At 48.0% G+C, this 14452-nt stretch overlaps 1 protein-coding gene across 1 annotated transcript in view; it reads left to right on the top strand.

The window, feature by feature from the left end:
- The window catches only part of WASHC4 (WASH complex subunit 4), a 987939-nt gene that overhangs the window by 726525 nt on the left and 246962 nt on the right, over positions 1-14452 (top strand). The window contains exon 29 of the mRNA XM_085653223.1: positions 763-910. Within this exon, the coding sequence (XP_085509349.1) occupies positions 763-910 (148 nt within the window). The remainder of the gene's footprint in view (positions 1-762; positions 911-14452) is intronic.

Below are 14452 nucleotides of genomic sequence, written 5' to 3'. Positions count from 1 at the left end.
GAAAAAGTATTTTTATATGCACCTGCATAAGGGTTCGCTTGTAGCCTGATCCACAGCATGACAGGTCCTAAATCGTATGTGTTAGAGATGCGATTCAAGCCTTAGTGCAGGTAGCTGGGTTCTCAGGCCCACTCTCAGGAGAGATCTCAAGAATCAGTGTTGCTGTCTCTGAATTTCAGTGGTTTTGATATACCCCTAAGTCCTCTTTTATTTTAAATCTGTAGGATAGCGCTTAGTGAGTCACCGCCTAATGTCTGCATGCGTCACCGCACCTGTGGTTTGGCACCATTTGCGAGCATTTTTCCCCTTTTGGCTGTGTGATTAGCCTTATTGTAAGTAGGTATTTTTTATAACTTATGACCCAAATGCTGATCCAGAATGACTTATAAATGTTTAAAAAAAAAATGTGGAAAAAAAAATCGTTTTATACTTGGTGTTCTTTTATTATTAAAAGTGACAGGAATTGTTAGAGAAAGAATAGTACTAATTCAAAACTTGCAAATTATGTTTTTGTTATTTGGTTTATGCAGCTTTGCTGCTATTTAGGCTACTAGGATAAAAATCCCTAGAGCCATAGATGTTGGCTTTTTTTTGCTTGAGAATTCTTAATTCGCAAATGCGCATCCTGGTCGCAATTTTCCTACTTTGACAGGGTCAGTACTTGTCATAGTCATATCCTGTTTATTAATGTCCTTCTTCTGATGTCAGTGAATAAACTTTGAAAGATACTGCTACTTAGCAAAATTAACTTTTTTTGTGCAGGCATTTGGACTCCGTCCTTGGTGATCTGACACGAAATTCTGCTGAAGGCACGGAATATTTTAAAATGCTTGTGGAAGTCTTTGCCTCTGAATTCCGAAGCATAAAAAACATGCACCTTCGCAACTTTTACAGCATTGTACCTCCACTGGTAAGCCCTTTTTCCCTTTAAACTACATAACAAATAACATGCCTATACTTTGTTACATGACCTAGGTGTGCAGTTGTCTATGAAGTTCTGGTTGTAATCACTTATTGCTAGAGATGAGATACCGTTTCTTCCTTGAAATATTGCCCACTTACTTGATAGACTTTCGTGGTGGCGGCTTCAGAAACCTGGATCATCTGTGGTTTATCAAAAGCACGTTTTACACATTGTAGCACAAACCTATTTCTTCCAGTGGTGTTATACTGTCCCTTCCAGTACCATGTTTATTTCACCTCCCTGTAACATCGCAGAAGAATGCCTTGACTCACTGCCCTTTAACTTAGGCTCTTATCAAATGCTGTTGCTTTGATTTTTCACTTTTTCTGAGACTTTTCAGTGTTCAAATAATGTACTGATTATGTAGTTCTTAAGTTAACGACTTAACCAGACTTTGTAATTGAGGAATCTAGTTGTGATTTTTTTTATAGCCTTGTCTCCTTAACCGTACCTCACTACTGTCGCTATAAAGGATTCACTAGAGACTCTTCATCCAGACGGTTGTCTTGTTCAAGATTCTGTGTTGTATGACAGTTTACTATGGTCAGTTTATAAAAATGATGAGCATATTACAAGATTGTCAGAATGGCTATTCACATTTTTTTAACATTTGAAGGCTTTCTCATGGATCTGAAGCCATAAGGGAATTTACCGGTGACTTGACGGTCCCATCTTCTTGTGCCGATGAATCTAAATCCATCATTTAGGTGTCTAAATCTTCCAGATTTCTGTGCAACCACTCTGATATACTATGGATTTTTGCTAAATACATGAATGATGGACACAAACGTGTTTGAGGTTATGAAAAGCAAGCAAAAGAGCAACAAAGTATATGACATTTTTTCTCTTGCCCTAAATGTGTAAAATTAAAGTACCTAGTGGAACAACTCCTGCTTAAATCTTGATTTGTAATATTGCATATTTCATATCTGTACATTTGTTTTATATTTACTTGTTTCTGTCTATATTTTGAGTGTCAGTACCTCAAAACTATTGTATTGTGGCATTTGAAGTTTTGTTAAGGTTCAACAAATGTGGACGCTGCAATCATGAGGAGCATGATTTATAAACCACATATGGGAAGCTGTATGTTTACTGGAGATAGATACACCAACGTTTTTATGATTTTACAGTGATGCTTTCTGGAAATGTTATGTCTTAATGCTCTTGCCTCTGTTTACTAGAGACAGAAGTGAATTTCTGTGCATGCACTCATGATTGTGAGGGAACATGACCGTGTGCCAAATCCTTTGTGATGATATGAAACTAGTGTGTGTGTTTCTGTTACTAAGTTTAAGCAATTTCTGTTGACAACTTCCATTGTTCATATACTATCACTAAAAACAAAAAAGGTGATGGGTGGAATGTTTGCAATAAGTAACCTCTGGCAATCGCGGAATGCTACCGCATGCGATTGCCAGTGGTTAGACTTATTGCAAGCATTCCTCCCATCACCTTTTGTGTGTTACACATCACCACCGTTATCCTGCTGCTTTGTCTCCATTACATCACATTCATCATCACTTTGTCAATTTAATCAACCAATGGCATTCTCCATTGGCAATGTTATGCAGCATATTATTAGTGTGGCTCACCTTATCGAATAAGTTAATTACCTTCGGTAAGCCTTATCTGGTAGAGACTCTATCTAGCCGCAGATTCCTCCTCTTAGAATATTCTCCAGGCGTCAGACTGGATCCAGACAAACTTGAGCAGTACCTCTGTGTGCCGGTAGGTGGTGCTGCTTGGCTCCATGTAGGCACCAGATGTGACGTGCACGGTGCCTATATAGGCACCACTCCAGCGTGATGGCATCTTTTCTTTAGGTGACTAATCTGAAAGATACTATTAGTTATAGATTCCTTACCTTAGAATTACCCCCAGGCTTGAGACTGGATCTGGAAAAAAAGTTCTCAGCAGTACCCCAGCGCGTTGGTAGGTGGCGTCGGCTGACTCCGGGTTCTACTTAAACACCACTCCTGCGCGCTGAGGTCCTTTCTTTCTATTTCTGCGCCAGCCAGCGCAGATCCGGAGAGAGCGGTACCCCTAGTCACTTTTTGACTATCTTTTTACTTTTGTTGACCTCTTTTTCTTCCGACGCCTGGTGCACGCACAGATGTCCTGTCCGCGACCCGGCTTCAAGCCCTGTGACTCCTGTCACAAACTGATGTCGGTTACAGACCTGCACCTTGTGTGCCTTTGGTGCCTGGAGCGTGACCAAGACTCAAGGTCGTGCTCCAACTGTCGGGCCTTGAACCAGAAGTCTTTGCTGGAGAGTTCCCGAAAGCTTCTAGAGGCCCGGCAGTCGGCTCCGCACCGCTCGAGGTCCCCGGCAAGAGGGAGGTCGCAGGACCGGTCGTGGAGTCCCCACCACCTTTCTTCGTCGAAGTATTCGTCTTCGGGTAAGTTGAAGCACAAGAAGCACTCCACCCCCCCACCCCCACACACAGTTCTGATGAAGAACCGTAGTGACTACCGAAAGGAGCACCTCGTGGGTTGAAACGTCGACGATATACCTAGGTCCAGACCAACCACGGCCCTGCATAACAAAAGAAGCATTAATAGCAACCAGGGCTCATGGTTATGGGGCTTGCCACTGAATCAATAACCTTGTCCTGTCCCCTGTACATAAATCCTGAACCACTCTGTATATATTGCACAAATTGTTTTTCCACTTGAGCACATATGTCACTTGAGCACCATATTTCATCCATTACAAACAGTCTCACACTGTAAAAAAATGTTTTGTAAAAAGAACATATTTGAATGAATCAATTCAGATAAAAATGCAAAGTGAATATGCATTCAATGTCTTTTCGTGATTATTTCCGATTAATGTATACATATGTATAGGCGTGGGCGATATACATGTCTTATGAATAGTTTGTTTGTGCGACACTTTGTGCATATATGAAACAACTCTTTAAGCACCCTACAGAACCCCTTTTCTTGATAAACTTTATACCCAGGTTCTGAGGGACACCAGGTCGCCCCTTTTTCTTTGTACACATTCAGACTACGGTGGACCTCCTGCATTCACTGGGGTTTACAGTCAACGTGCGTAGGTCGCACTTGATTCCCTCTCAGAAGCTCCTTTTCATCGGAGCAGTTCTGGACACAGCGCAGTTTCAGGCCTATCCTCCGGAACAGCGAGTCTAGGATATTTGGGCTATGATACCGATGGTCCAGCCTCTATCTCGGATTTCAGTGAGGATGACTCTGAGGCTGCTGGGCCTCATGGCCACCCTCATCCTGCTGGTGATCATGCCAGGTAACATATGCAGGCTCTGCAGTCGGACCTGAAGTTCCAGTGGGTGCAGATCTCAGCGGGGACTGCACAGCAGTTGCAGTGGTGTCTCACGAACCAGGATTGGGTCAACGGCAAATCCCTCTCCATTACCCAACAGAGTTCACAGTGGTGGCAGATGTGTCACTTCTGTGATGGGGCGGCCACATGTGAGAGGCGGAGATCAGAGGCCTCTGGTCTCTGGCGTAGTCCAGGCTCCACATCAACCTTCTGGACCTCCGGGGGATTCGTCTGGCACTAAAGGCATTCCTTCCTTCTGTCAAAAGAAGAGTAGTTCAGGTGTTCACAGACAACACATCCGCCATGTGGTACTGCAACAAACAGGGCAGAGTGGGGTCGTGGACACTTTGTCAAGAGGCCCTTTGACTCTGGAAGTGGCTGGAACATCAGGACATGTCCCTGGTGGTTCAACACCTGGCAGGTTCCCCGAACGCCAGGGTGGACGAACTCAGCCGCCGGTGCTTGATGGATCACGAATGGCGTCTTCACTCAGAGGTGGTGCAAGGTCTCTTTCAGCAGTGGGGAGAGCCTTGTTAGATCTATTCGCCACTGAAGAGTTGCGACCTGCTATACGCCTTTCCGTCCATACCACTTCTGCCCAGAGTGCTGAAGAAGATCAGGCGCGACCGGGCCCAAGTCATTCTTGTGGCTCTGGACTGGGCACGGAGAGTCAGGTATCCCGAGCTCGTGAACATGGCCATCGATCCTCCGATCAAACTGCCCCTTCGGAAGGATCTTCTGTCGCAGCAGCCGGGGACGGTCCTCCACCCGAACCTGCCGAGCCTCCACCTCCTTGCGTGGACATTGAGCGGCAACAATTGACAGCTTTTGACCTTCCTCCCGAAGTCTCTAATGTTATCTTGGCAGCCAGGCGTCCTCTACTAAAACAGTATCCGCCTGCAGATGGATCAAATTTGTGGCATGGTGCACAGCAAAGGCTGTGGATCCCCATTCTGAGGTTCTCCTCTTCCTGCTTTCTTTGGCTCACCAGGGCTCTGCTCTGGGCACACTAAAAGGCTATCTTTCAGCCATTTCGGCCTTTCTTCGCCTACCTGATCATCCTTCTTTTTTCAACTCTCTTATTGTAAATCGTTTTCTTAAGGGCATTACTCATCTGTTTCCTCCTATTCCTTTCGTAATTCCTCAATGGGACTTGAATCTTGTTCTGACTTATCTCATGTGCTATCCTTTTGAGCCGCTACATAATTGTCCTTTAAGGCTTCTGATGCTCAAATCTGCCTTTCTGGTTGCAATCACCTCTGCTCGCAGAGTGAGTTAATTCCAGGCTCTATTTTCTGAGCCTCCTTTCCTGGCTGTTCATCCAGACAAGGTTGTCTTTCGAACTTGACCTTCTTTTCTTCACTAAGTGGTTACCTCTTTCCACAAAGGACAGACCATCACTTTGCCCACCTTCTTCCCGCTCCACATCCTTCTGAAGAGGAGGAGAGGCTCCACCGTCTGGATCCAAAACGTGCGCTTTCATTTTATTTGGATCACACAAAACAATTCCGGGTGGATGACCAGCTCTCTGTTGGCTATGTGGGCGCCAAGAAAGGTCGGCCGTGCAAAAACTGACCATCTCTAGGTGGGTTGTTCTTTGCATTAAAACTTGCTATTCTTTGGCAAAGAAGGAACCTCCGGTAGGACTACACACCCATTCCCCCTGGGCAAAGGCAGCCACTACTGCTTTGGGAAGCGGTGTCTCCCTCAATGACATCTGTCAGGCAGATATGTGGGCATCACTGCACACATTTACTACACATTATTGCCCGGACAGTCGGGTCCGGAGAGACGGCTTCTTTGGCCATTCGGTTCTCCTGATTTTCTAGTGTGAACTTGGTTCGCAGACCCACCTCCTGTTTATCTATACTAAGGTAAGTAATCTATAACTAATAGTCTCTTTCAGATGAACAAGTTATTTACCTTTGGTAACGATATATCTGTAAGAGACATATATTAGTTGTAGATTCCTTACCGCCTCACTCATCATCCCTGTTCTGCGAACTGGCCTCTAGTGTTGGGGACTCCCTTTCAGGGCCCTAGTTTTGTGCACCAGTGGTGAGTATCTTGCATGACTCTGCGCTTCTGGCGTGGAATGTCGTGTAAAAGAACTGACATCCGCGCGCCGGGCGGCGTCTAAGTAGATACCGCGACTACGACGCCGACGACGAACTCGGGGTCAACAACCCTCACCTACCGACGCGCAGGGGTACTGCTGAGAAAAAATTCTCCGGATCCAGTCTGACGCCTGGGGGTAATTCCAAGGTCAGGAATCTGTAACTAATATAGGTCTCTTACAGAAGGTAAGTAACTTGTTCTTTACGCACTAGAGGCACGGAGCCATGTTAGAAGGCTGTGAGACCAGTGTGAAGATTCCAAGGGCATTCATGGACCTTTGTTGGTGGAAAAATCCAGTTGGCTAAATGGGGAGGATGAGAGGGTCTGTAAGGAATTTGCGGCTACTCTTTACCAGATAAGGCGTTACAAAGGTAAGTAACTTGTTAATCTGATAGAGACTTCAAGCTGCAGTTTCCTTACCTTAGAATAGATACCTCCCCTCAAAACTTCCCCATAGGTGGGTTTGCACACTGGCTCAGATCAAAAAGTCCTGGAGGACCTAACAACAGACCTGACTGTCAAGGCACATAGCAGCCTGACAGATGTCCAGGACAGGAACTCCAAGAGCTAACACAGTAGTCACAGCTTTGGCTCTAGTGGAATGAGCCCGCAAGCCCTCGGGGGGGGGGGGGGGGGGGGGGGGGGGGTTACTTTCTGGCTAATGTGTAGCAGATCTTTATGCAGAGTACAGTCTATCTAGAGATGGTCTATTTCTGCACTTCCTTCTCCTTCTTTGCTTTAGTAAACCCAGCGAAGAGCTGATCATCCACCCTGTGTTCTTTGGTACGATCAATATATAATGACAATGTTCTTTTCTTAACCAAGGGGTGGAGTCTCTCTTCTTCCTTGGAGAGAAGAGATGGAGCAAAGAAGGTCAGCAGTGTGGTGCTTTAACCAATGTTCAAAGGTGTCACCACCTTGGGTAGAAAAGGGGCACGGGTTCGGCGAACCAGTTTGTCTGGGAAGAAGCTTGTGTATGGAGGGTGAACAGAAAGAGCCTGTCACTTGTTGGCCCTCCTGGCTCATGTGATGGCCACCAAGAGGGCTATCTTGATGGTCAGAAGTTTTAGAAGGCCGCTATGCATGGGTTTAAAGGTGAAACATATCAAATAAATTAAAACTAAATTAAGATCTTATTGGGGCATAACAAAAGGTTTGGGGGGAAACGTGCCACACTGTGCAACATAACAGGGTGGGTTGGTCCAGCAACCACAAGAATGCTGAGATGGCTTAAAGATATCTTAACTGTGCCCAGAGCAAGTCCTTGCTGGGCTAAATGCAAAACAAAAAAACACTTCAGACAAAGGTGCAGAAAGTGGGTCTACATGTTCTTCAGTGCACCAAGCCACAAGCTTGTCCAAATGGCAGGCATATACAGTTTTTGTCGATGGATGCCTGGCTACCAAAATTACATTGCATACTTTGAGAGGTAAATAGGAATACTCTAAACCGCCGCACAATATCTACACATGAAGCCTTGAGCGTGTGCAGGTTCGGTTGTAGGACCCTGCCCTGTTGCTGCTATCCTGCCCTGTGGCAGCTGGTTCGGAGCGCCGATACTCTTGCTCCGGGATACCATAATCTTCGTGCCTAATCAGGAGCCACTAGGACGACTTGGGCCCAGTCTGTCCTGATCTTCAGAACTCAGATGAGGCATCGGTGGTAAGATGTACAGGAGTACTTGAGATTTATTGCATCTTTGAGAGAGCGTTGCCTTGAAAATTCCAGTGCATAGAAGTGGTGACACTGCCAATTCTCAGCAGTGATTAATAGATTTAACAAATGTTCTCCCGAGGCGCAGAAAAGACCTTGCACCACCTCTGCAAAGAGACGCCATTTGTGATCCGCACAGCATCGTCAACTGACTTTGTCTGCTCTGACATTCAGAGAGCCCACCAGGTGTTGTACGATCAGGAAAATGTCCTGACGTTTCAGCCATGTCCAGAGGCACAGGGCCTCATGGCACAGGGTCCATGACCCCACTCTACCCTGTTAATTGTAGTACCACATGGCATTTGTTTTGTCCGTGAACACCTGAATCAGCCTTTCCTTGATGTATGATGTAAGAGAGCAAGTCTTTCAATGCCAAGCAAATCTCTCTCTCCACTCCAACAAGTTCATGTGGAGTTGAGACTATGCTGGAGACCAGAGATATCTGATCTCCACCTCTCCCAGATGGCCGCTCCAACCCAGGAATGACATTTGTCACCACCGTGAGCTCTGCGTGGGGAAAGGAAAGGGGTCTGCTGCTGACTCAATCGCAGTTCATCAACCACCACTGCAGGTCTTTCACCCTGCCCTCCAATATCTGGAGCAGGCTGGAGAGATTCCCCTTGTTCTGCACCCACTGAAACTTCAGATTCCACTACAGAGCCCACATTGCCATTTAGCATGCTTCACCAGCCGTATGCAGAAGGCTATCAGACCGAGTCTTAGAGTCAGTCTTACCAAAATCCAGGCTGAAGCATCAGGATCATTGCCTGAATATCCTGTGCTCTCCGCTCCAGAGGATAGACGTGGAACTGCACTGTGTCCAGAATAGCTCTGATGAAAGGGAGCATCTGAGAGGGAGTCAGCTGTGACTTAGGCACATTTATAGTGGACCCCAGTGAATGCAGGAGGTCTGCCGTAGTCTGGAGGGGGTTGACAGCTACCTGAAGCGATCTCTCCTTCAATAGCTAGTCATCAAGGTGGGGAAAGAATGGAAACCCTGACCTCCACAGATGGGTTGCAACCACCGCCATCACATTCGTGAACACCCGAGGGATGCTGGTAAGGCCAGAGAGGAGCACAGCGAACTGAAAGCACTTGAGGCCCACCGTGAACCGCTGGTAACGTTTCTGAGCCGGCAGGATGTGGAAATAAGCGCATTGCAAGTCCAAAACTACCATCCAGGATTCAGGGCAGACGGGACTTGAGCCAATGTGAGCATTTTGAATTTCTCCTTTTGCAGGAAGTAGTTGAGGGGGTGCAGATCTATGAAAGGATGGCGGCATCTGTCCTCCTTTGGCACCTGGAAGTAGTAGGAATAGCAACCACAACCTCCTTTTGATGTCGGCACATTCTCAATGGGTCCTTTGACCAAAGAAGCCTGCGCTTTCTGGTGCAGCAGAGAGAGATGGTCCTCCGTCTGCCGATCTGAGGCAGGTGGCAGGGGCAGCAGGGTTTCTGTGAATGGTAGGGCATAACCTTGCCAAACAATTTGGAGCACCCACTTATCTGGAATTTTAGCTACAGGAAGCTGATTGTTTATGTAGTGTACTAATGAAGGGGTATACCATACAAAAAGGCCAGACTAGCCTCATTGGTTTACAGGGGCTTACTTTAATAATCCTAAGTGCTCTATTTGTGGTGGTGTGGTCGAGCAGTTTAGTCTTATCAGAGGAGTGTTGAATAGAAATCCGAGACCAATTTAGAAAAATAACACCGGTTTTTATATATTTTTAGACAGCAAGATCTTTGGAATCAGGTAAGTACTTTCAGAGATCGGATTTTTATAGTAAAATGCTCAAATAACAGTTTTGGAGGCATGAGCCTCAAATGCTGTAATGCTATCCTATGGGAAAAACCAACAATCCATACATATACTTGCAAGTTCTTCTTGAGGGTGCCTTCTGGGACTTAAAGTGCTTAGAGCCAAAGGTCCAAAATACCACCAGCAGTTCAGTTTTACCTGCCTTGGTGCGTCTGGGTGCAGATGTGCTGGTCGCCTTGAGCGCCACGCGTTAAAGTAAATGGCAGGGTACCTGTAAAAGAAAGGCTGCACGTGGGGACTTGGTGACTTGTCCAGCAGAGCCCAAAGGGAGGGGGGCTCGGCTCTTGGGGGTCTCTGGGGCAAGGGGACCCCATCGGTTTATGGGAACTCGAGCTGTGGGGCTTGGGTGCAGAGGTGTTTTGTCCACTGGTTCCCTTGATTGGAGGCTTTTCAATTGCAGAAATACTGGCGCTCGCTCGTACTGAAGGCATTTTGTTTAATTTGGCTACATTGCCCTACAATTATTTATGAAATGGTGTTCACAATTGTAGCAAAGAAGTATATTGACTATCAAATGATTGTATCTTCTGGTTGCATTGTATATTTTATAATTCTGTACCCTTTATAATTTACTATTTCTGATTAACATTAAATCATTTTTTGAATACATATCCCCGTGTTAAAAATGTTCCTTTAAAGATTTGTTCATATGTAAATAATTTGAATTGTTTTTGAAGAAATTGAATTGCAAGCCATTTGACAGAGTTGTCAAGGGTTGATTGGCTTCCCCACGTACTTTTGTTGCTTGGTTGTTAAAACACTGGACAGTCCTCCAAAGGCTTTGGGAGGGTGTTCAGCTTCTAGATGAGTCGGTCTTTGTGATGCCACGGTGCAAGCAGCCAGGCAGGGTTTCTGTTCTAATTTATTTATTTATTTATTTATTTTTTTTTTGAAAAGATTTTATTGTGCATAAAAAGGGGTTACAAACACGGGCCTACAACCACCAGGGCCGGCCGCTAGTAGTCGAAGTGTTCCAGCATATCATTAAACAATGACTGGCCCACAGGGGCTCCGCACTATCACAGTAGATCAAACTGCACATAAGAGAAATCAGAATACACACTTTTAGTATAAATAACAACAAAAAAAAGAAAAATACAAAAATACAAAAACAAGGCGAAACGACTTATGATGGGCGGCGAACACCAGCCGGGGGAGTCAACACCCAACCACCCGAGGGTGGTCAATAAAAGAAGACCCAGGAGGGAGGGGGGGGCCACGAGAGAACCAAATCTGTACTCCAAAGTACGAGATACACAAGGAACCCTCAAGGATCAGGGGGACGAGGCAACCCCGGACGTATCCACCAAAGGGGGAGCACAGATAGACCCACGATACGCGTTCCACTGTCCCCAAATTCTACCCCAAGCCCCCGGTTTACCACGAGCCACATACACCGTTTTCTCCCTGAACATGCACCAGTCCATGTTCTCCTTCCAGACGGACACGGTGGGAGGCCGCTGGGAACCCCAAAGCTGTGCAATATCTCTCTTTGCAATCATGTTCCCCAAGGCCGTCCACCGAGCCTGAGCCGCATTGCAGTCATTGGGCTCCCATACATTCAGCACACAACGACGCACCTCCGGCAGCAAAGCGACCCCGGTGACTCGTCTCATAATATCATGCACCCGGCGCCAGTATTCCGCCACCTCGCGGCATTCCCATAGGATATGGAGAAAGGTAGCAGTGAGCCCGCAGCCACGCTTACAGAGTCCGTCGTCTGAAAACCCCATCGAGACCAGGCGGGGGCCCGTCACATATACACGATGGAGAATCTTAAGCTGGACCAGGCGGAGACGGGCCGGGATGGCCACCTCCTTAGGGGATGACAGTGCAGTCTGCCAGTCCTCGTCGTCCAGCTCCACCCCATCTCCCGTCCATGCCTCCCGAAGACGCACCAAGAGGTCAGCCCGATTGTTTATCAGTTTTTTGTAAATCAGGGAGATAGTACTGTCGGGGACGTGACCATCGAGTATGCGGTCCTCGAGAGGCGAAGAAGAAGGGACCGTGGTCCCCTCCCCAAAGACCGAAAGCAGGGCGTGCCGAACCTGTGCATAACGGAAGAACTCTCTGTCACTAAGCTCATACTCGCGCTGAAGCGCCGCGAAGGATTTAACCGCACCTTTAACCCACAGGTCCCCCACTCTGCTGATGCCGATCGTATCCCAGCGCTCGAAGCCTTTCGTTGTCCAGAGGTTTCCCAAGCGGTCTGAGTCGAATAGAGGAGTGGCGCACGTTAAACGCTCACTCCAGCCCATCGCTACGTTAGCCGCCTTCCACACACGGACCGCAATCCTGGTAGGGCCCGTAAGGGCCCTACCAGCAGACCGCGAGTAAAGCGCTCTGTTATAGTTACCGCCGGGAAGCAGGAATTTATCCATCTCATATGCCGGGTTCAAACCAGGAGCGTACGTAGCATGATTAATGGCAGACAGCTGGGAGGCCCAATAGTACCGTCTAATATCAGGAAGCGCGATGCCCCCGTCATACCAGGAAAGAGTCAGCTTGGCCAAAGCGATACGCGATCGTCCGTCCCAAACCAGTCTCCTCTGCAAACTCTCCACCTCCCTAAAGTAGGCCGCAGGAATGACATCGAAGGAGTTCTGGAGTGCATAAAGGAATCTGGGAAGGGACATCATTTTAAACAGCGCCGCGCGACCAAGCTGGGACAAGGGCAGCTTACACCACCGAGCCGTATCTGCCCTCAAACGCCGGAGTGGAGACAGGAGATTCTGCTCATAGCGGACCGCCGGATCCAACGAAACGTACACCCCCAGGTATTTAAAGCCGGACTGAGATATTTGGAGCGGAAGCCGAGGCGGCAAGAGAGGAAGACCACCAGAGATAGGATACACACAAGATTTGGACCAGTTGATTATCAGACCCGAGTTTTTCCCGAAGGAAGTAAGGACATCAAAGAGAACATTGAGCGACTTCCGCGGTGAGGTGAGATACAAGAGAATATCATCCGCGTACAATGAAACCTGATCCTCGAAGCCCGGGGCCCACCGGAGCCCTCCAATCGAGGGCTCCCAACGGAGCCAGGCAGCGAGCGGTTCCAGGGCGAGAGCAAAGAGCAGCGGGGACAACGGGCACCCCTGCCTAGTTCCCCTCCCGAGAGCGAAAGGCCGAGAAACCCGCCCGTTGACAACCACCTGAGCCATTGGTCCAGCATAAAGGAGCTTCACCCAGCTAAGGAACCCCTCCCCAAAACCAAACTTCGCCAAGACGGCCCAAAGAAATGGCCATTCAATGGTATCAAAGGCCATCGTGGCATCTAGGGAAACCAATATGGTCGGTTCAGCGAAGTACTCAGCCCTAGCGAGGACGCCGTGCAGACGCCGTAAGTTGAGAGCGGTATTACGATGTGGGATGAAGCCACATTGATCCGGATGTATCAAGTCACATATGACGCTCAGCAGGCGATTGGCGAGGACCTTAGCAAGGATTTTGGGTTCGGCATTCAGCAGGGAAATAGGCCTATATGAGGCACAGCGGTCACGTGGCTTACCCTCCTTGGGAATCACCACTATAGTAGCCAGACGCTGGTCGTCAGGAAGGGAACCCCTCTCGAGCGATTCCTGAAACATATGACGGAGGAAAGGCGCGATTTTATCCGGGCGCAACTTATATAGTTCAATCGGCAGACCGTTGGGGCCCATAGCCTTGCCCGAGCGAAGGGAGCGAATCGCAGTAGCTATCTCTTCGACAGACAAAGGGGCATCCATCAGCTCGCGGTCCTCGACGGATAAGCCGGGCAGGGCAATATCCCGAAGCAGAAGACGAGAATCGTCCTCATCTCTATCAGACACCGGGGAGTACACTGCACGGAGGTGATCAGCAAAACACTCAACAATCTCACCAGGCTCAGTCACACACACTCCATCCGACACCCGAAGCTCCGGGACCACACGATTCACTCTCTCCTTCTTGTCCAACCAGGCAATCAGCTTACCCGCCTTGTCTCCGGCGTCATACAACCTACCCTGCTGCTCCCTATACATAGTCTTGGCAGCATCAGTGACGAGAGACTTATATTCAAACTGCTTCAGGCTGAGGGCATGCAGCCCATCCGGGGTGACACCCGCCTCCAAGGCTGCCTCCAGCCCCGAGATTTCAGTCTCCAGCGTCACAACCGCCTCTCTCTTAACCCTCTTGGCCTCCACTATCTGGGACAGGGCATGCCCGCGGAGCACTGCTTTGAAAGCTTCCCACAGGGACACCGAGGACAACACCGACCCCTCATTCTCGGAAAAATATTGATCAATCGACTTAATCAGGCTATCACGGATCTTGGGGTCTCGCAGGTACCAAGGGTTAATAGGAGCGATCCGCCCGGCGGACCGCGACCCGGTGTCAAAAAGTAACCACAGTGGGGAGTGATCAGAAATACCCCTGGCCAGGTGTTTGACCTCTCGAATCCGAGTAGCCTGGGCCGCGGGCATAAGGAAATAATCCAATCTGGAGAGACTCCCATGGGCCCCAGAGTGAAAGGTGTACTGACACTGTGTCGGATGCATTAACCTCC

This window comes from Triturus cristatus, chromosome 4_1 (assembly GCF_964204655.1).
Source record: "Triturus cristatus chromosome 4_1, aTriCri1.1, whole genome shotgun sequence".
In the NCBI taxonomy this organism is placed as follows: domain Eukaryota; kingdom Metazoa; phylum Chordata; class Amphibia; order Caudata; family Salamandridae; genus Triturus; species Triturus cristatus.
Note: the sequence above shows the minus strand (reverse complement) of the source record. Positions and strands in the feature narration are given on the sequence as shown.